Here is a 21871-nt window from a genome sequence, read left to right as displayed (position 1 = left end):
GCATCACCGATTCGATGGACATTAAGTTTGAGTAAACTCCGGGAGTTGGTGATGGACAGGGAGGCCTAGCGTGCTGCAGTCCATGGGGTCACAAAAGAGTCAGACACAAGTGAGCAACTGAACTGAACTGAACTGAGCATGTGAGAAACGCTGGTCTGTATGTGAACTGTGAGACCTTGAGGGGAACCTGAGCGTGAAGACGGCATTTAGCTTCCTACACTGGGATTCACGTATGTGCGTGTGTGAAAATGTGACTGTGAAGGTGAGCAACTGAGAGTGTGAGTTGTGTCCAGTGCATCACCTGGAGAGGTGTGACTTTTCAGGGGCGAGAAGGATCTTTTGAGTCGGTGAGGACTGTTAGTGCCTGAAAGTTGGGTGACGCAGGTGAGCGTGCACAAGCGTTCACGGGCAGTGGCCCCGCGCGTTAGTGCGTGAGGCTGTGAGTGTGCAGGTTGCCTCGGGAGGCCACGCTGGCCCGAGCGTGTGTGACCCGCGTAGGAAGGGCGCTGGGGTGAGCGCGTGCCATCTGGAAGGTCCCGGAGAGCGGCCTGCGCGGGGTCACGTCTGCGGAGTGTGAAAGACTGTGAGAGCGGATGGATTTGGGAGTTCCAGGGTCGGCGGGGGCTTGCGAGAGAGGCGTGCACGGGAGGGAGGGCGATCCCGAGCGCAGGGCGCCGGCCCTGGCCCGATCCCTGACTCCAGGCCGGGTTTGGCGGGGAGCCGGGCTGGGCTGCAGCCCGCGCGGAGTAGTGGGGGGGGCCTGGGGGCCCAGACAAAGGCCGGGTTTGGCTGCGCCGCCGGCAGGGGAGAGGAGCCCAGAACCCGGGGGCGGTCCAGGGGCGGGGCCTAGTCCAGGGGGCGGGGCCTCGTCTCGGGGGCAGGTCCTCATCCCAGGGCGGGGCCTGGTCCCGGGGCGGGGCCTCGTCCCAGGGCGCGGGGCCTCGTCTCGGGGGCAGGTCCTCATCCCAGGGCGGGGCCTGGTCCCGGGTTGCGGGCCAAGGCCCCGAGGGCGGAGCCTCGTCCCGTGGGCGTGGCCTCGTCCCGGGGGCGGGGCGGGGCGGCCACAGGGGCGGGGCTGCAGCGGGAGGGGTCTGGGCGGCTGGAGCGGGCCGCGCCGTGCCGAGGTCTCTGCCGGCTGGCGAGCGGGCGGCTGCGGGCGGGCGCCGAGCGAGAGATTGAGCGAGCGGAGCGGGCCGGGCCATGGGGCGGCGGGCGGCGGGCGCGCTGCTGCTGGCGCTGCTGCTGCTGCACGGGCTGCTGCTCGCGGTGAGTGTGCGGGTCGGAGAGGCGGGAGGCGCCCCGGGCCCGGCTCGCCGCGCCCGCCAACTTGGCGGGGGCGCCGAGGCTGCGCGGCTGGGGACTCTGGCTCAGGACGGCGGCGCCCGCCAGGGACCCCGGGCTGGCACAGGCCACCGCCACCCTACGCCGTGGCGCTCTCCCGAAGGGCCAGCCAGGGCACCCCGCGAGGGTCCGGGGACGGGACCGGCCCTCGTGGGAGTCCAGTGGGTCGCCCGGCCACGTTGCCGAGTCTCAGAGTCGCGCTAGGCATGGCCCAGCCTTGCCATTCCTGGGGGGTGGGGTGGGCAGACAGGGGAACTTGGAGCAGAGTGGGAACTTGGCTGGGCTGGGACACACCTTTCTGTGCCAACTTGGAACGGGGGCACTCAGTGGTGATGGGGACTCTATCCATCCTCACGGGATCTTTTTTTTTTTAACCACGACGTCTGTCCCTTTGGGAGCTGGTCACCAGGCAGGCGCAAGTAAAGAACCAGTCTGGACACTGAGTCTTCTTCGGAACACCCACAGGCCCTGGAGTCCCAGAGCTCAGGGATTTCAATCAATCTCTGCTCTTCACTGAGCAACTGTGTGACCTCCAGGCAAGCTGTTAACCTCTCTGAGACCAGCCCACTGCCTAAGGGGAACTCAGAATCCAGGGCCTCAGAGCGCAGGCCTGGGTGGAGTAGGTGCAGAAGGGCTTGTTGCTGGGCCAGTTTGTGGTGGACAGTCAGTGGATCTGTCTCCCCAGCTTTCTTCCCAGATCTTCAAGGTGCAGGGGAGGCCTGCTCCTACAGCCCCTTGCCCTGTTCTGAGCTTGGATGGGCCCAGGCCGAGGGAGAGAGGACGCTTGGCCCAGAGCGGCTCTCAGGACCCGGTGAACCTGAGAAGGGCAGGGCGGGGTCACTGGGCAGGGAGCTAGTGGCAGAGGTAGTTGAGGACACATCTGGGGAGCTGGGCCTGAGTGGTGAACCCGCAGAGCCAACCCAGCCACTTTCAGGTGGTCCCAAACCATCCCTGTCCCGTTCTCAGAGCCAAGAGAGGGACTTTTCTAAGCTGGCCCATGTTTACCCAGCAACTGACTCCCTGTCCCCACCTTGCTGGCTCCCTCTCACCTCTGCCCTCCTGAGTCACTCGTTAACCCCCACCCCAAACCTGACCCCTCACCTCTCTTGCCCCACCCCACCCCCAGCACCTCACCTCCCCCATCCCCATCCCAGCATCTTCCTTAATTTTCTGTCTCAGCCTCTCACCCCCAAACATCCATCAGGGCCCATCCAGTGGCTCCCCAGTCCTGACCTGAGGTTGCACCTCCCAACACTGACCTTTACTTTTCCAAAAAAGTAGGCACCAGCCTAGCACAAGGAATGTTCCTTTTCTGACCCTTGCCCAACTCTGCCCCCTGATCAGCGGTTCTACTGTGACAGGAGTGGGGGTGGCGGGGGTGGGGGGTGGGTGGGGAGGAACTGTTTGCTGTGAGGGGGAGGAATTTCCACAGAAATTCACGGATTGCAGCCAGAGCTCATTCAGTGGTTCATTCACCATGTCTTCTTTGAGCATTTAAACATTGAAACATCTTCTTTAAACGTTCCATGACAGGGATTGAGAGTTTAGGGTTCATTCATTCTGTAGATTCTCGCTAAGCACCTCCTGTGCACCAGTGCACCGTAAACTGGGAGCACTGGTTTATGGGTGAGCAAAAATAGGTGCTGTCTGCACTTCCCCAGAACCGAGATGGGTGAACAGGCAGCTCTCTCATCCTGTGAGATTACAGTCTCCTCAGCAGCCACACGGAAATCTTCATGGTCCCACCCAAGGCTGGAGGTCGAATGACTTCAAAGAACTTGGCCTCTGGAGTCTTATGATGGACTCAAGTTTGAATCTCACATCTGCCACTTCCTAGCTGTGTGATCTGGGACAAGTTCTTCTCTCTGAGCCTCAGTGTCCACATCTGTTAAATGGGGGCAAGAAGCCTATTGTAAGTTTAAAGCAACGGCAGGTTCCTGGCCCTGTGCTCTAGGCAGCCTTGGGCTTCTCCTTGTCTCCTCCCCTGTATCTTTCCCGGCGCCTTTCAGCTCTTGTCTGCAAGCCCATAGTGAGTGGGTGAGGTAGGACACAGGGGGAGGGTGAGGTGGTCCTTAAGGAGCCCAGGACCTCATTGGGGGCAGGAGACGGAGGAAGCAGTGGTCTGTGATTAAGCGTGGGAGTAATTTCAGTTCAGAGCAGTGGGGGAGGCTTGCTGGGGGAGGGGGCCAGGCCCCGGTGACTCAGGGCCTGCCTTGGCCTGCTGACCCCCTTCCTTCCTCCTGGGGCCTTAGCCTTTCCTTTCGTGGGGCCAGCCCTGCCAAGAGACAGGATTCTTGAGGGTGATTGTGGTGTTTTCCAGCGCTCAGGAGGGAAGTCTCTGAGATACCTGTTTCCTGCCTCCGCTGGGTTGGAGGAGCCTCCCCCACCCTCAGGGCCTGAGTTACCTCAACCCTCCCCTTGACAAAACCAGCTGCCCTGTCCTCCCCCACTTGCTCCAGACCTGCCACCAGGAGGGGCTTGTGAGTGTGCCCTGGAGATTTCCAGAGCAAGTCTGTCCGCAGAGGGAGGCGGAGACTGGCGCGGGAGGCAGAGATGGACGCCCCCCTACCCCGCACGTCCCGGCCAAGCTCCTGGTGTCTGGGGCATCCTGGCCCCCGACTGGCTCAGCCCGGGCCTGTTCGCAGGCTGAGCGCAGGCAAGTTGGGATCTGCGGGCCTGAGGCCGGCCCGGGATGGAAGGAAGGTGGCAGGAGGTGACTGGGTTTGCAGCGGTGGGGAGGGTGGTCTGGGGGTTATTACCAGGCCAGATGAAATCACATGGATATCGTTGGTGTTTGTCCACGCCCGCTGTCGTGCACCAGGCGTGAAGTTTCTCAACAGATCCTCGCACGTCGTCCCCTCAGTCAGGCCCTCCCTACACTCCCTACGTTGCTCACGTCAGACCCCAGCCCCTGACTTAATCTGGCCCCCACAGCCCCACAGATCTAGCCCCTGCCTGCACCCCCGCTGCTGCCTCTTGACTCTCCTTCTGCCCACTTCGCTCTTGCTCGCTCCCTCCAACCGCACCAGTATCTGTTTCTGGACCGTGCCAGACACACTCCCACCTTGGGGCCTTTGCATCTGCTGTTCCTTCTGCCTAGAATGCTTGTCTGCCGATGTCTGTGACCCTGGGCCTTGCGCCTCTCCAGCCCCTGACTACCCTGCCCAGTGCTCTGCTCTGCTTCTCCTCCTCACTATCCGATAGGTATCTATTTACCTGATTACCTTCCCCTTTCCCCCCGGGTTAATCTTCAGAGGAGCAGAGCCTTCTCTGCTTTTGTTCGCTGCCGCTGGATCCTTAACGCCTGGCCGGTAGTAAATATGCAGTAAATACATCTGTTGAATGAATTAAGCTGGAGCTACTAGTACAGCCCCCGTTTGCTAAGCAGAGAAGACTGAGGCAGAGAGATTGTGTAACTTGCTCCGCCACAGACGCACCCTCTACTACTGGCCCCACGAGTCAGGCTTTGAAACCGCACGCCCTGCCTGCGCCCTTGCTTGCTTGGATAAAACTGTCATCACTGATGTTGATAAAAGGACTCAGGTCCTAGGTAGTGCGGGGGCTTCCTCGGGCAAGGAAGAACGGGCTCTGGCTTGGGGACAGAGGCATTCAGGGTGGATGTGCCGGAGTGTCCCCTGGGCCTCCTGGGGACACCTGTCCTGGCGGGAGTGAGGAAGACTTAACTCTAGGACAGTCATTTGTGGGCTTACCTATGTGTACGTAGGTTTGTTAATTAATTTCCCCACCAGTATTCCCTGAGGCCCTAAAGTTGAATTAAGCCCGAGGCCTTAAGGCCTCGAGTGGACCCTTCCTTGTGTGGAAAGTGAGGGGGAGAATGGCTCAGCGCCCTGCATGGAGCTCTCTCTGGGTTCCCCTGGCTGTTCCCCGGGGGGCTGAAGGTGTTGGGTGAGTCTGCAGAGGCCTCAGGGCAGCCTGGCCTTGGGGGAGGGAGGGTGAGGGGCCGCCCAAGATGTGGAAAGATCTGGAGCGATGATTCAGAAGCCACTTGGAGGCCAGGCATGTGGGTTCTGGACCCTCAGACCACTGGGGGCATGTGGGAAGAACTGACTCCCAGCGCTGGCCAGTTGCCCCCACCCCAGCCCACTCCCAGGGCTCAGGCTAGAGGCGGAGGGGGCGAATATGGCCCCGTCCCCTAGCAGCCTCGCAGGGATCTTCGGAGTCCACCGCCCTTGCTCCCCGGGCCCGCTCTGACCTTCCCCTCATCTCCCTCCCGCCAGGAAGCAGGAGGTTGGGCTGAGGGTCCCGGCCCTGCGGGAATGTTGCCCTAAGCCCGGTCTTGGCCCCTGCGGCCCCCTCCTGTTCCTAGGGCCTGGCTGGGGCTTGCTGGCCGCCCCAGCGCCCAGAGCTGGCTGACTGAAACCCAGAAGAATGTGTGGAACTCGCTTCGCGGGGAGCCGCCAGCTTCGCTGCCCAGCCTGGTGGCGTCAGGTCCATGTCAATAGCGGCCTTGAGCAGGGAGTGGCTCATGGCTGCTGGGGGTGGCTGGGCCAGGGGCACCGTCATGAAAGTCCTGGGAACAAGGCGACTCTTTGAGGCCAGGGCATGTAGGGCCTTCAAGTCTCAGCTGCCCCTAGAACCCACCCTCCCCTCCCTTCCCACCTGTGCCAGAAGCTGCAGGGATCCCCAGATCACCCCGGGTCGGGGGGACCCGTGACATCGTGAGAGTTCCTGAGGATCAGCTCCTGGCCACCTGCTGGAGCCCAGTCGCTGAGCCACAGAGGAGTGAACCCCGTTTCTCTGTTGCGCTGGGTTTTCGGGGATGTCTGGCACACAGAATCTGGCAGTCTATGTTGATGAATGAATGGACTCTGATGTATGCGATTCAGTATTCTGTAACCTGACATCCCTAAGTGTTAGACTCAAAATTCTTTGCACAAATATCTATTGAGCATCTTCTAAGTACCTGACCCTGTACCTACCAAGGTTGTAGCAAAGAACAAAAAAGTCCATTTCCCTCCCCTCGAATAACTAGCATTGTTACTCCCTACGAGTGCAGGGAGACAGACCATAACTATATATGGCAGGTGGCGATGTGTTTGGAAGAGAGAATACAGTAGGGGAGAGGACAGAGTGAACTGCAGATCACTGTGCAGAGGCTGTGATTCTGAAGGTATCTAGAGGAAGGTGGGGTGGTGATCACAGGCCCGGAGGTGTGCTGGGCATATCTGCACAAAACACTGAGGAATTTCCCAGGTGGCGCCTGCCGGTTCAGGAGACATAAGAGACACAGGTTTGATCCCTGAATCAGGAAGATCCCTTGGAGGCAGGCATGGCAACCCACTCCAGTATTCTTGCCTGGAGAATCCCATGGACAGAGCCTGGAGGGCTACAATCCATAGGGTTGCAAAGAGTCAGACACGACTGAAGTGACTTTGCACACATGCACATGGCTGAAGCAGCATGAGTCAGGGTTGGTAGGCAGGTCAGCCGCTGGAAGGGCTCTGGATCTGCTTCTGGGTGAGAGGAACCATCCCTCTGGTTGCTATGTGAAGACAGCATGGGGCATCAAGGCCAAAAGCAGGGAGGCCGTGACCCAGCCCTTCAGCGATGCCTTTCGGCGATGGGAGCTCTGTACCAGGGAGGTGGGAAGAAGGGGTTGAATCCTGAGTGTATTTTGAAAATAGGATTGTGCTCGCTTCGGCAGCACATATACTAAAATTGAAAATAGTATTGACAGGATTTGCTGATGGACTGGATGTGAGGGGAAGGGGCAGAAAGAGAGGCGTTGGATGTCTCTGTAAGTTTTGGCTTGAGCATCAGAAAGATGGAGCTGCCACTAACTGAGGTGGGAGGACTCCAGCAGGAGTAGGCTTGGAAGGAGGACGGAGACTGGCAGGAGATGGAGGGGACCTGGGGGGTGGGGACAGTGTTAGACTCGCAGCAAGGGCATCTCTCTGCCCCCACTCCCAGTTGGAGCCTTTGCATTGGCCTATAGGGGCAGGAGTGGGATTCTTGCTGAACGAAGCTACAGACACTGATCCTTGGGAACCCCCCAGCCTAAGTTCAGAGCTTGTATATTTATGTGTTTAATTAGAACTCACGGTCTTCCCCACCTGGAATGGAAGCGCCCTGAGGGCAGGCACTCAGTTTTGCTCACTGCAGTTTGCCTGGTGTTAGGCTGCTGGGCGATAGTAGGTGAACACTTGTCAAGTGAGTGAATGAATGGCCTTGAAGAAGTCAGCAGGCCAGGAAGACCCAAGCTCCTTGCTAGGCTTGGGAAGGGGCTGCTCCTGGTCCCTGGACGCAGGAGAACTCTTCTTTCTGGCTGCTGCTCTCAGCTGAGACTTGAAACGTGTAGGACGAGCCAGAGTGCCCACCCGGCCATCCTCCCTTGTCTGCGCCCTCCCTGGACTCAGAGCCCCTTTCTCTGGGCAACATGGTCAAGGGAACTATGTGGGCTCAGGGCATCCTGCCTTCGAGTCTTGGCTCACCCCCACCTGGCTGTGTGATCTTGGGCAGGTTCCTTCATGTCTCTGAGCCTCAGGTCAGAAATAGGGATCACGACGTCTGTGTCCCAGGTGCATATGAGACCAAGCAGATGCCGACCCGGAACGCGCCAGTGTTTGACAGTTGGTGGCAGTTTTATTAGCCCAGTTCCTGCTGAGGGCACAGCCAGAGTGCTATTTGACTCGGGGTTCGCAGTGCCCAGCCTGACACACCTCCTCCTGGTCACTGCCGTCTGAGCCAGGGCCTGCTCTGGACCTGTTGAATGAATGACCAGGCTAAGGGATCGTCCCTGCCCCCTCTGCCTGTCTTTCTCAGTCCGTGAGCCCCGGATGTAGCTGCATCTGATCGGTCACCGGCCCCCCCTTCCCCCACTGAGGCCGCAGCTGCAGGACAGAGTTCACCCTAATTGCTCCTTCCTGGAGGGGAGAGGGAGGGGGCACGCCCCAGGGTGTGGCCTGGGAAAGGCTGGAGCCTGTGGACGCCGTGTCCCCTTCACAGATGTGTGCAGTGGGTGGGCTCTGAGCATCAGGAGGTGTGGCCAAGCAGCTCCCACAGGAGCAGAAAGATGTTCCTGCATCTTAATGGGAATGGTGGAGAGGGGGCTTCCTGGGACTCCATCTCCCACCCCCCACCCCCACCCACACCCACTGGAGGAGGCAGGGCCTTGCCCAGGGAGCCCTGGGGATTCCTGTAGCAGGCCCGTTGCGGGGTGGTTGGGGTTGCACAGCTTTAAATCTGGCTCCCCTGGCCTCTCGGAAATAGCGGGACTAAAGGGACGCTCTCCCCGCCTCCCCGAGCCTTTAGCCGTGGGCTGCTGGGTAGAGACCTGCCCCTTCTTCACTGGAGGGGATCGGGGGCGCACGTCCAGGTGTTTTATTTTTTACCATTGGTGTCTTTTCCCCATCCCAGGCTATGGGGGTGGGGAGACAGGCTGGGGCTGGGCAGGGGGAGGGGTGGGGGAAACTTGAAAGGTGGCCTAAGATGACCCCACAGATGCTCTCCTGGGGTGGGGCTGGGAATTCCCAGCTGCCTCTGGCCCCTTCCCAGCCCACCTCCGAGTGCCTGCCCCCACCTTTCTGTCCCCCGCCTCCCCAAACTCACCCCCAAAGAGCCAGCCTTGCCTCCCCGCCCCCGCTCCACCGCCCCAGGTCTTGGCCTCCCCTCCTCACCCCAGCTGACTCATCCATCTCCTTGTTTGGCATTTCCAGTTTTCAAATAGTTGGGAACTGGGATCATATCTCTTCTTGGATCCCTCGCTGGGCTGGATGCTCTGAAACTCTGGCCCCATAAATCGCAGCCCCAGTGGCCTCTGTCATTTAACAGCTCTTCTTCCCCTGCTGCCGTTTGCTGTCCTGTGACCCTTCAGCCAGAGGAACAGAGACTGATGATTTCCTGAGGACAGACCAGTCTCTGTGCCCTGGGACTTCCAGGGTGCCCTCCCCAGGGACCTCAGTCACCCAGGTCATCAGCCAGCGCACCTTCTAATTAAAAGTCGCCACCCTCTCTTGGCCAAGGCCGGGCTGTCTCTGACATTATCCTATATAATCCAATCCTCACAGCAGTTTTTAATCTTTTTCTAAAGTTTATTTGGCTGCGCTGTGTCATAGTTGCAGCCTGCAGGATCTAGTTCCCCAACCAGGGATTGAACCCCGGCCCCCTGCATTGGGAGTGCGGAGTCTTACCCGCTGGAATGCCAGGGTAGTCCCCTCGCAGCAGTCTTTTTGATGTTAGCATTATTCTCTCCATTTTGCAGAAGGGAAAGTTGAGGCACCAAGAGGGAGCATGGCTGGCCCAAATCATTCGCTCAGTACATGGCCCAGCTGGGAATAGAGCTCAGGTTGTGTGACTCCAGACTTGTCCCTTCCTGAGGGTCTGGCCTGTTCTGGGGAGAGAGTGGATGATCTGGGAGGGCTGGCATGGTCATGGCAGGCTGCCTGGAGGAGGTGGACCGGACTGGCCTTGGCAGAGGGTACAGCAAGCAGCGTATCTGCCATTTGGGCTTATCCAGCTCCTTCCCATTCTCGGACTTGGGTGCCTTTTGCCCCTGAGCCTCCAGCTCAGTTTAGTGACAACATTCCCCAAGGAGATGGGTTTGACTTTCCTGGGGACTAAGACCCTTTGAAACCTGGATCCTTCTCGATTGGGTCCCAAGCTCCTTTTGGGATCTGTAGGTTTCACTCTGCTTGGAGTTCGGTAGATTTTTGCTGAGTGGGGCCTGCTCTCAGCCAACCCTGTGCCCACGTCTCTAGGGACGCAGCCGGGAGCAGAATCTATAGACAAGTCCCAAACTGTGTCGTCTGACCATCTTTGCGCAGCAGAGGAATCAAGAATTCATCCATGCATTCACTGATTCACCCATTCATTGCCTGAAGACCAACTGTGCGCCAGACATTGTGCTGGTGTTCTGTCTGCATTATCAGCTTTCCAGCATAGCTGGGATTATGCCTCCATTTTCCAGATGAGAAAAACCCCAGAGGAGAGCAGTGACTTGCCCAAGATCACACAACCAGGCGGAGGAAGGTGGGCATTGAAACCAGCTGTGTTGATCCCCCTGGAAGAGATTAGCATCGTGGTCCCTACTCTCCAGCAGCTCCAGGTCATGTTGGAGAGGTAGGGCTCACGAGTCACAATTACCCAGCTCAATTCCAGTCTAGACAATAGCGGATTGTCAGGGAAGAAATCAATTTGGCATGAGTTCTCTGGAAAGACTTTCTGGCGGAAGTGGGGCTTTAAGAGCAAGGAGGATTTGGCCAGTGGAGGAGGAAAGCATTCGGGGCAGGGGGCCAGAAGCTGTCCCCATCGTCCCTGGGTTTGCATTGTTGTCCAGCGTGTGAGCAGGAAGGCCCTGGCCTGCTGCTGGAATCATTAACGCTGGGAAAGAATGCGAGGAAGTCACCAAGATAGCTGAGGTGACATGCCTTCCAGTCTACTGCCTGTGACTGGTCAGATTGGGAGGCAAGAGGTCAAGGCCTGGTCTTCTACTTGGTTGCCAGCCAACTACTGACCCTCTTCCCTGGATCTCACTCCTCCTACCTATAAAATGGGCTCCTTTCTTGTTTTTGGGCCACTTGCCGACTCAGAGGAAGGGGAAGTTGAGTTCTTGGAGAAAACGGTTAGCTTGGCCTCAAGACTTGGTGGCAGCTACCATGTAAAGCCCCCCATCTTACCCATCTCATGTCTCCCTTCACTGACTCCCTGCCCACACGTGCCGGGCCCTGGGCTAGGAGGAGGAGCAGGCTCCCCGCTCCCTTAGACTTTCCTGATGCCTCTCCTGTCCTCGCTTGTGGGCCTGGGGTCCCTCCTGCTGTGCTCAGCCCACATTAGCTCAGGTGCGGCTGAGCTGAGATCCAGGGACCCTGTCAATGTCTGTTTAGCCAGTGAGCACTCAACTAGGAGTCATAGGATTGCCATACTGCTGGCCCTGTCAGTGTGATCCAGGGTGAGTCATGTAACTTCTCTGAGCCTGATTTCCCCAGATGCAACATGGGACTTTTCATGCATTCATTCAGCAAACATTTATGGAGTGCCAGCCCTATGCCCAGCCTTGTGTTGAGTGTGAACAGCAAGCATGGTTGGAAGGAGCTTCTAGTGTGATCAGGGAGATTAGTCAATAAAGGGGGCTGCTTTCAAGGCAGAGTCTTCTAAGAGCTCAGGAGCAGCTGTTCAAGGCCACATGACCTCTAGGGGACATCGGGGGTCTTTGTGACTTTGTCTCTGTCCCCATTTGTTATTCTACTTATTGTCTCTTTCTCTCTAGATAGCTTGTGGGAAGAGGGGTCTTGGGGAGACACCCCCCCCCACCCCGCCCCTGGGCTAGAGCGGAGGAGAAGATGCAGAGAGGGGAACAGACTGGTTTTGCCATGAGTCTCAGCTGAGCTGAGGCTGTGGGGAATAGCTAGGCTTATTTATGCTGAGCCTGGTTATATTGCTTCATTTATTTTTGTCTGTTTATCTGGCTGTGCCAGGTCTTGTTTGCAGCAAGCAGGACCTTTCAGCTGCAGTGTGCGAACCCCTATTACTTGCAGCGTGTGGGATCTAGTTTCCTGATCAGGGATCTAACCCAGACCCCCTGCACCAGGAGCCTGGTGTCTTAGCCACTGGGCCACCGGGGAAGTGCCTGGTTATTTTGATTTAGGAGAGATGAAGCTGCCACTGGAGTTCAGCTTTGCGGTCCTGAGGGGTTGAGTGAGAGGAGTAGGGCTGAACCTCCTGCTTTCCACCTTCCATCCTCTTTTCTCTCCCCCAACTCTTCTGGGGAACCGGAAGGAGGCAGAGATCAGCTCAAGCCTGGATTTGATTTGAAGCAGTGGGAGGAAAAGGGCTTCCCTGGTGACTCAGACGGTAAAGAATCCGCCTGCGATTCCGGAGATCTGGGTTCGATCCCTGGGTTGGGAAGATCCCCTGGAGGAGGGCATGGCAATCCACTCCAGTATTCTTGCCTGGAGAATCCCATGGACAGAGGAGCCTGGCGAACTACACAGTCCGTGGGAGTCGCAAAGAGTCGGACACTTGAGCGACTGAGTACCAGCGCACCGTGGGAGGAAAGGGTTAAGTCGGCCTGGCTTCTCACCTCCTGGGTGGGAGGAGGTGGGGAGGGGACCAGGACTGGGAAGGCTGGGGCAGGAATGTGTGATAAGATCAAAGCTTCCAGCCTGCTGGGCCTCACCTAGGTTTCACCTGAGTAGTTGAGGGGAATTCTCTGAGTGGCCTCCTGGGGGAGGGGGCGTGCAGGTCCCACCCCCCACCCTCACACAGGCCTCAGGTGCTGGAAGCCCCAGGGGCCACCTTCACTTGGCACCTCCAGACACGGGGGCCACCCTGCCTACCACCCCCACCTGCTCTCTCACCCCTGGGGTTTCCGAGCAGGACTCCGAGTCTCCTTTACGTGGCCTGTGTGCTGTGTGCTTAGTCGCCCGGTCGTGTCTGACTCTTTGCGACCCCGTGGACTCTAGCCCACCAGGCTCCTCTGTCCATGGGGATTCTTCAGGGAAGAATACTGGAGTGGGTTGCCATGTCCTCCTCCAGAGGAATCTTCCCAACCCAGGGATGGAACCCAGGCCTCCCGCATTGCAAGTGGATTCTTTACCGTCTGAGCCACCAAGGGAAGCCCATGAATACTGGAGTGGGTAGCCTATCCCTTCTCCAGGGGATCTTCTCGACCCAGGAATCAAACCAGGAAGCCTATGTGGCCCCCATCAGTTAATTCTGCAGGTGAGGAACTTCCCTCGTGGTCCAGCGGTTAAGACTCCTAGCTTCTACTGCAGGGGGCATGAGTTTGATCTGGGAACTAAAATCCCACATGCCACGCTAAGAGCACACCCCGCCCCACTCCCTCCCCCGTCCCCCAAAATAATTCTGCAGGTTATGCTTTAAGACACTGTCGTCAGCAGGAGGCACAGCCCTGAGTCCTGTCCTGGTTCCTTACTTGTTGCTCTGTGACCCTGGGCTGGTGACTTAACCTCTCTAGCCTTCAGCTATCAGCTGGGAACGGTAATAACCGTCTTTGCCGGGTTTTAGTGAAGATTAGACATTGTGTAAATCACCTCCAGCCAGATCAGGCAGTTGGTGTATGACGGGAATTATTATTTTGTGAATTTTCTTTTTCTCCCTTCATGACTTCCCCTGGTACTTAGTCCTGCGTGAACCTTGGGGCTTGGTTTTTGCAGCCTCTCCCTGCCCTTCGGAGGGGCTCCCAGCCCCAGGTCCATCCCGATGTCCAGTGCTCTGCACTGATGGATCTTCGTGATTTGGGGTGAGGAGCAGGACAAGAGGGGCTCGGAGTGACGAGGCCCCAGATGCTCCTAAGTGCCCCCCCAGGCACCTGCTTCCCCCTGCCCTAATGCCTTCAGATTAGGTCTTTGTTATCCCGGTCACCCCTGCCCTGTACCAGGAGCCTCAGTACCCTGGTACTGTGGCTGGGAAAGTGGCCCCAGAATTCTTCAGGTAGGAAGGGGCCTGGAGTTCCTGGCCTTTGGGGGTGCGATGCTCTGCTCTGGTTAATGATCACCCTGGTGTTAAGAGCACGGGGGAGTGGGGGGAGGCCTGCCCTCCCAGCTCCTTAACCGCTGGTTGCACCTGAGGTATGTCAGCCCTTGGGAGTCCCCTGCAAGAAGGTGGCAGCCTTGCTCTGGGGCACGTGGGGTGAAAGGAGCGGGCAGTAGGGACTTGGAATCCCAGCTTGACGGGCAGCCTCTGCCCCTGGAGTTCTAGGGACGGACTTAGGGCTCACACAGTCTGGGTGGAACGTGAGCCAGGGTATATCCGGCCCCTGTGGTTTGGCATCAGCCACGTTAGCAGGCCCGGTCCAGCACCAAAAACCCCCTTGGCTCTTCTTCTCCCGGGCGCTGACCCTGCAAAGGTGTCCCAGCTAGAAGGCAGCAGATGGTTAGGGCTCTGGGGTGGCTGGGCTTGGGTTCCAGTCCCTCCTCTGCCACCCCTGGGCTGTGTGACCGGGGGCTCGTCTCTGCACCTTTCTGAGCCCCCGTTTCCTCTTCCGAAACAATAGAAGGCGAAATCCCTACTTTGCAGGTGTCAGTGAGCCAAGGTGTGGGAAGTATTGAGCTCGTAATGAATACCTGGGGAATGATCACAATCCTTCCGACTATAGTTTTTATTATTAGGAAAAAGTGAAAGTTGAATCCCAGTCTTGGGTAACCAGGGCAACATTTGGAGGCTTGGGGCCAGGGAAAGGAATGGGGAGCTCCCGGGAACACATGTGACAGAATGTCCCAAGAACACGTGGGAGAGAGTGTCCGAGGATCATCTGTGAGCGGGCTGGAAGGATGGGGAGAAGGGGGCGTCTGTCTACCCCAGGCCCACCTTGGTCCTCCCAGCCCTCCCTCCTCCCTGGGCTGGGTCCCGAGGCTGGCGCCGGCCCAGAGTGGGGGAGGAGGGAGAATTGTTTATTTTGATAACATTAGGGCATTTTCCCCCCACCAGCAGCTGCTATTTTGAGCAGTCCAGAGAGCAGGGACTATGGTTAAATTAGGTAATGTTGCTCCAGAAGGAATGTGTGAAGCAGTCAGGCCGCGGCTGCAGGGAGAACGCAGTTGGTTCACTCCATATAAAATGAAACTGCAGCTTGGAAAAGAGCAGCGCGGGGCCACTTTATAAGGCGATGGAGGGGGAGGCTGCTGGAGGCTCCCGCTGGGGGAGTGGAGGTGATGGCCCAAGGCCTCTCTGGGGGGAGCCTGGGCTTATGTCCAGAGGCCTGGCTGGCCCAGCAGGGGCCGGCCAAGGGGCGGAGGGCAGGATGGTGTGTCCTCCCCCGAGGTCTCTCTCGATGCCCCCGAGGCGAGAGTAGGGGGGCTTGGGGTGGTGTGATACACGGGAAGGGTGGATCTTGACTCCTGCTTCTGCCTGCAGCCCAGGCCTTCTGTGCTGGACCTCAGGGTCCCCGGGGTGAAGCGACAGCCCCGATCCCCTCAGGAACGCGTCTTTAGAAGAGAAAGTACAGCTAGCTTTCGCTGAGGCCTGCTGTGTGCACGTGCTGTTCTAGGCCCTTTTGGTCCACGGAACCCACGGCTTGGGCCTCACCTGCGCGCTTGTGGAAATGCAGTCTCAGGCCCCACCCAAGCCTACTGAACCTGAGATCGGACGAGATCGGGCACACTCAGGGTGGTATGGCCGTAGACTGACTACTGAACCCCAGTCTGTACACTAACAAGATCCCCTGCTGAGCACCCTGCGTGTTAGAGATGGAAAAACTTCCACTTGACCTGCATTGTCTCCTTTTATCTTGAAAACCACCCCCATGATGTAGGAGTTATCATTTGACAGTTGTAGAAACTGGGGCCTGGAGAGATGGCCAACGTAAAAACTCTAATCAGTGTGGATTCTCTTTCTGTTCTCCTCCCCCTTCCCCTCTGTTGGTCTGGGCTGGACCTGGGGAGAGGAATAGTCCAAGCTCTTAGCAGGACTGGAGAAGGTCAGGCGTATCCCTTGCCTTTGAGACTTAATCCATTCACCCATGGGGTCAGCTCTACTGGCCCTGAGTCATCTCCCCAGAGTCATTCTACATTTCCCGTCCTTGGAGGAAGGTGAGAGCAGGAACAGGTTCTCTGCTCTGTCTGTGGCCACCGCCTGGCAGATTGGGGAGCAGGGGGGTTAGGGTCGGAGCTTCCCTGGGCTTGGTTAGGGTCACTCCTTCTATCACTGGTACTTTTGGGACTGAGTCCATCTAGCAGCAAATATTTGGAGGAACATCTATGCACCCAGTTCAGTTCAGTTCAGTCGCTCAGTCATGTCTGACTCTTTGTGACCCCATGGACTGCAGCACACCAGGCCTCCCTGTCCATCACCAACTCCCGGAGTTTGTCTATCACCAACTTCCCAGCCCTGGGAAAATACCTTAAATTTCTCCCAATTCTTTATAGAGTCTTCATTATACAGGGCGGGGGGTTGGGGGAAGCATTGCTAGAGTTTCCTTTTTTTTAAAAATTAATTATCATTGGCTGTGCTGGGTCTTCACTGCTGTGCAGGTATTCTCTAGTTGCAGTGCGAGCAGACTGCTCTCTAGTTGTGTACACGGGCTTCTCCTTGCAGCGGCTTCTCTTACTGTGGCGCGCAGGCTCTAGAGCATGGACTCAGTAGATGCGGCACACGGGTTTAGTTGCTTCGTGGCATGTGGGATCTTCCCGGACCAGGGAGGGAACCCGTGGTTGGCAGGCAGGTTCTTAACCAGTGGACCACCAGGGAAGCACAGTTTAGCAATTACCTTGTGCCGCTTGCTGGGCTGAGCACCCGACTTGCATTACTCTGTTATCTGTGTGATTTCACTTTCAGTTTCCTCTATAAAGTAGGGAGAGTGATATTGATAGTATTACCTATCTCATGGGGTTGTTAAGAGGGAAATATTTGTCAAGTGTCTGGCGCATAGTGTTTGTCAAATAAGTGTAATAATTACAGATACGCTCCCAAAGGTGGGCACTATCGTTGCCCCCATTTTACAGTTGTACAAATTGAGATCCAGAGCAAGGGAGGGACTTGCCTGTCGGGATCACAGATGAGGGCAGAGCCCTAAGAAACTGAGTCCCCAGACTTCTAAACCACTATGTTGTTGCTGTTTAGTTGCTAAGTTGTATCCAACTCTTTGTGACCCCATGTACTGTAGCCTGCCAGGCTCCTCTGTCCATGGGACTTCTCAGGCAAGAATACTGGAGTGGGTAGTCATTTCCATCTCCAGGGGATCTTCCTGACCCAGGGATCAAACCTGGGTCTTCTGCATTGGCAGGTAGATTCTTTACTGTCTGAGCCACGAGGGGAGCCTAAGCCACTTATTCTGGAGAAGGCAATGGCAGCCCACTCCAGTACTCTTGCCTGGAAAATCCCATGGACGGAGGAGCCTGGTAGGCTGCAGTCCATGGGGTCGCTAAGAGTCGGACACGACTGAGTGACTTCACTTTCACTTTTCACTTTCATGCATTGGAGAAGGAAATGGCAACCCACTCCAGTGTTCTTGCCTGGAGAATCCCAGGGATGTGGAGCCTTGTGGGCTGCCGTCTATGGGGTCGCACAGAGTCGGACACGACTGAAGCGACTTAGCAGCAGCAGCAACAGCAAGCCACTTATTCGATTCAATTTAGTAAATATTGTTTATTATCCACTAGCTTCTGCTTGGTATTGGGAAGTGTCTAAGGGTTAAATATCTATATATATAGTTGATCATATATAAATATGATGGAAAAAACTCAACCTGGTGTTTATCCCCAAAGAACTTTGGTTCTAACAAGAGAGTAGAACCCTTTACTCAAGTGGCTATAATTAAGACCAAATCTCTAGCCCTCTAAGAGATAGAAATTAAGTCCTACAGATGTGTGGGGGAGAAAGATGTCTTTGTAGGGGGTCCAGGAAGACTTCAGAGTGGAGGTGGTAGTTAAGCCAGGCCTTGAAGGAAGGCTGAGCAGCTTAAATGGGGAGACAGAGGAACAGCATTCTGAGAGAGGGGAACAGCATACACAGAGGTTCAGAGGCAGGAAGACATGCTGGTGAGAGTGTCGTCCAAGTTTCGGGAGCCTCGGGGGGCTGCCCAGGGTCTGGGGCGATGAGGCGGGAGGGCCAAGCCCAGCTGCATGTCACTGAAGAGTCCCAGCATTCTCAAAGACTTGGCTCCTCAACCACCGAGGATATTCCATCGTCATTCTTCCTTTTCTTTATGTCAAGAAATCAAAGACTTTTATAAATGTCCCGTCTGGTCAGCGTGTGATAACCGATGTAGCTGACAGAATTCGGGCCAAAAGCAAGAGATTGATGTCTTGATTAACTGGGCAGCCTTATCGCCCACGCACATATGATTTCCGTTAGTCTGTGCCAGGGTTGACAATGACCCCGGGTGGGAGCACAATGGAAGGGCCAGGCCTGGGTTCTGATTTCTTCTGTGCAGCTTACCCGCTGTGTGGTTTTAGGCAAGCCTCAGTCTCCTCCTGTGTCAGATGAAAACCACCCTCCCTCCAGGCTTGGTTTAAGGACTGGTGATGTTGTTTAAATCTGTACTGCCCAATTTGGTGATCGCCAGGCACATGTAATTGTTTAAATTTAAGATTTTTAAAAATATGTTTATTTATTTGGCTGTGTCGAATCTTTGTTGTGGCACACGAGATCTCCGTTGCGTCATGCGGGATCTTTCGTTGCAGCACATGGGCTCTCTAGTTGTGGCTTGTGGGCATAGTTGCTCCGTGACAGGTGTGACCTTAGTTCCCTGACTAGGGATTGAACCTGAGTCCCCTGCATTGCAAGGCAGATTCTTAGCCACTGGACCACTGGGTAAGTCCCTAAATTTCAGTTCAGCTCACTCAGTCGTGTCCAACTCTTTGTGACCCCATGGACCACAGCACGCCGGGCTTCCCTGTCCATCTCCAACTCCCGGAGATTACTCAAACTCATGTCCATCAAGTCGGTGATGCCATCCGACCATCTCATCCTCTGTTGTCCCCTTCTCCTCCTGCCTTCAATCTTTCCCAGCATCAAGGTCTTTTCTAACGAGTCAGTTCTTCACATCAGGTGGCCAAATTTAGGTGGCCCTAAATTTAAGACTTAATTAAAGCAAATCAAAGTTTCTCAGTGACACCAGTACATTCCAGGTACTCGCTTGTGGCAGGAAGGAATGACGGTTGCCATTTTGGAAGCCCCAGTCAGTGGAGGCCTGGGAGAACCCTGGGGCCCCTGATGGAGGCAGACAGGATTGCGCCTCTTGCCACGCTGCCATCTCCACCTTCTCCTTGGTGCTGGGGAAGTCTCACCCTCCCTTGCCCGACTTTGCACGTCATGCTGGAAAGTTCGTGACTTGGCTCCATCCAGCCCACTCTTTCCCACTCAATTTCCCACCCACTCCCCTCTGCTTAGCTCCCTGTTGAGCTGCTGGCCTCTGACCCCTCCGCGTCCTGCCTCGGAGGTTCCCACTGCCCGTTGCTGGGGTGGGTGGGTGGGGGAAGGCCTCCCCTGGCAGTCCCCAGCTCCCAGCGGAGATGCCGGCTGCCTGGGCCCCTCGAGCAGGGCGGAGATGATAGTTTGTTGTGACGGGGGCAGTGGGCAACCTGCCCGCTCTAACGAGCCTGTATCTGGGCGCCAAGCATGCTGTTTGCACTTGGCCGGGCCTCAGGGTCTGGCCTGGTGCCCGCGAGGGCTGGCCTGCTTTGGCACCCCCGGTTACCAAGGCCCGTCCTGGGCCTCCGCCTGGTCTGGAGCACCGGGAGCTCTTCATGGGGTGGGTCCTGGGAGCTGAGTGGGGACAAGGCCGGGCAGGCATAGGCAGGGGCACACTCTGGAGGAAGGTCTCTCTGGGCTGGCCAGGCCTGTACGCAGCATCCACACCTGTGGGGAGAAGCTTTGGATCAGAGGTGCCAGGAAAGCTCGGAGTCACCTCCCAGCATCGTCCGCTCCCCCTACCCTACTTCTGCCCCCTCCCTCATCAGCTGGGAGGTGGACGAACAGGCATCGCTGGTCCATGAGTGCTGCAGACAGGGGGGCCCCCGGCAGGAGGTGGAACCTGTCTGAGATCCACGGCCAGTCTGGAGGGATCCGGTCTTCGACTGAGCAGCGTGCATTCTTTTCACCCGCTCTGTCCCTTCCCATGGAGCTGCGAGGGCAGTAACCCCTGGCCCCTTTGCTGAGAAGGAGGCTTGGAATTCTAGCTCTGCCGCTTACTCCCCCTGTGATCCTGGCACGCCTCTCTGAGCCTCCTGTTCCTCCTCTGGGGAATGGGGATAATCATACCTCACTCTCAGGGCAATCATGAGGATTAGATAACTGGCCTCCTGAATGTTCCCAGAACATTCGAAGGGGACTTGACAGGTGCTGTTCCCTTTGCTCAGAGAGCTCTCCTTCCATGCACACGGGCACCAGCTCCCTTCACACATCCGTGCCGCCTTCCCAGATGGCCTGTGCAGAATAGCAGCCTCCACCCAGCCCGGGGCGGGCTGGCCCCGTCCCCCTGCTATAGTTTCCCTTCCAGCACTTCCAGTGTTTAATGAGTGCTGGTGTATGATGCGGCTGCTCCATGAGGGCAGAGAACATGCTTGGCTCATGGTACCTGCTCTCAGGACAGCTTTTGGTTATCTTGCCTTCTTCTCCTTTCCTGGCACCTGATGGCACCTCTTTATTGGGCCTTTGCTGGTGCCAGGCCCTCCTTGTGCTGAGTGTCACAGCTGAGCCCCGAGAAAGTCACAGGGCTCCCACCACGGCCTTGTCACCTCCGTATCAGAGATGAGGGGCGAGAGGTGCTGCAGCCAGTTACCCAAAACCTCCCAGCGTGCACGTATCAGAGCAGGGCCTCCGGCCAGGTTAACCCTAACCCAGAGCTCATGCTGTGCCGTCTCCTACGTTGGGTTAACAAGATCGGCACCTTCGTCTAAGTTTGGGGCTCAGGATCCATGTTTGACAGGATCGAATGGATCAGGTTTAGGGATGGCTCTCAGTGTTATAGGGGTCCCCTGTCCAGCCCTTCTCCTCCTGTGATTGGTCAGTTAAAACTGCCCCAGAATGACAGGTGCCCTTTGTCTGGGGAGCCCCGGAGCCCAAGCCGAGGCCCCAGGGACGAGGCAGAGTGGGCCAGGTCCTGGCTGTCTCTGGCTGTCCGAGGGCTGGTGGACAGGATGTTCCCCCCCGCCCCGGGCAGCCGACATTCCTGGTCGGAGGTGGCAGGCAGCGGGAGATTTATCATTTCCGGTAACCCGGTAACCCAAGTCCCTGGGAGGTGAATTCTCCCCGCCAAGGACAGCACCCGCTGGCTCGCCAGCCTGCCTTGCATTTCCTCTGCTGGGCCTGTCTGCCTGGGGGCTTGGAATGGGCCGGAGGGGCCAGTTCTCACTCCCAGGGGTTGAGACGGGGGTCTCAGGCCTTGATCAGCCCACCACAAAGACCCTGCCTGTTACCACCTCCCCAGAGCCTCATCTGTGTGACCTGGACCCCAGCCTCGGGGAGGGGGCATCATGGGTTGTGAAGGACCCCCGTGTTAGGAGCCAGGACGCCTGGGTCCTGAGTGCCTCAGCCATCACCTTGCAGGGAGAGTTCTTCTTCTCTTCTTCAAGGTGCTACATCCTCTCTGAGTTACCGGCACTGCTCTCAGAACTCTGTGGACATAGTCCAGCTGCTCCTTGTCATGATGCTGCCAAGGTGACGTCACCCAGCGGCAGTCGGTCACAGGTGGGGTGAGCTCCAGCCTCTCCAGCACTGGCGGGGCCTCCTTGAGGGTCTTACTTGCCCTCTCTGGGCCTCGGTTTCCCCTTCTGATCAGTGAGCCTGTTGGGCTAGGTGATCCCTGACAGTCCAGGACCCAGGGCTCTGCTGGAGCCTTTTGTAGGTAGCTTGCCTTGAGCCCTTCCCTCATGGCTCAGATGGGAAAGGGTCTGCCTGCAGTGCGGTGGACCTGGGTTTGACCCCTAGGTCAAGAAGATCCCCTGGAGAAGGAAATGGCAACCCACTCCAGTATTCTTGTCTGGAGAATTCCTTGGACAGAGGAGCCTGGCGGGCTACAGTCCATGGGGTCGCAAAAAGTCGGACACGACTGAGCAGCTTCTTTCTACTTTCTTCTTCCTTGAGCCCTACCTTGCCTTTGAGGGAGCAGAAC

General features: G+C 57.2%; 1 protein-coding gene across 5 annotated transcripts in view; it reads left to right on the top strand.

Moving 5' to 3' along the window:
• The first annotated feature begins 1107 nt into the window (after window positions 1-1107).
• The window catches only part of HSPG2 (heparan sulfate proteoglycan 2), a 106837-nt gene continuing 86073 nt past the window's right edge, over window positions 1108-21871 (top strand). For all 5 annotated transcript variants that reach the window (XM_065930008.1, XM_065930007.1, XM_065930005.1 and 2 more), the window contains exon 1: window positions 1108-1266. In XM_065930008.1, coding sequence (XP_065786080.1) covers window positions 1201-1266 — 66 coding nt within the window. In that variant the 5' untranslated portion in view covers window positions 1108-1200. The remainder of the gene's footprint in view (window positions 1267-21871) is intronic.

This window comes from Muntiacus reevesi, chromosome 3 (assembly GCF_963930625.1).
Source record: "Muntiacus reevesi chromosome 3, mMunRee1.1, whole genome shotgun sequence".
Taxonomy (NCBI): Eukaryota; Metazoa; Chordata; class Mammalia; order Artiodactyla; family Cervidae; genus Muntiacus; species Muntiacus reevesi.
Note: the sequence above shows the minus strand (reverse complement) of the source record. Positions and strands in the feature narration are given on the sequence as shown.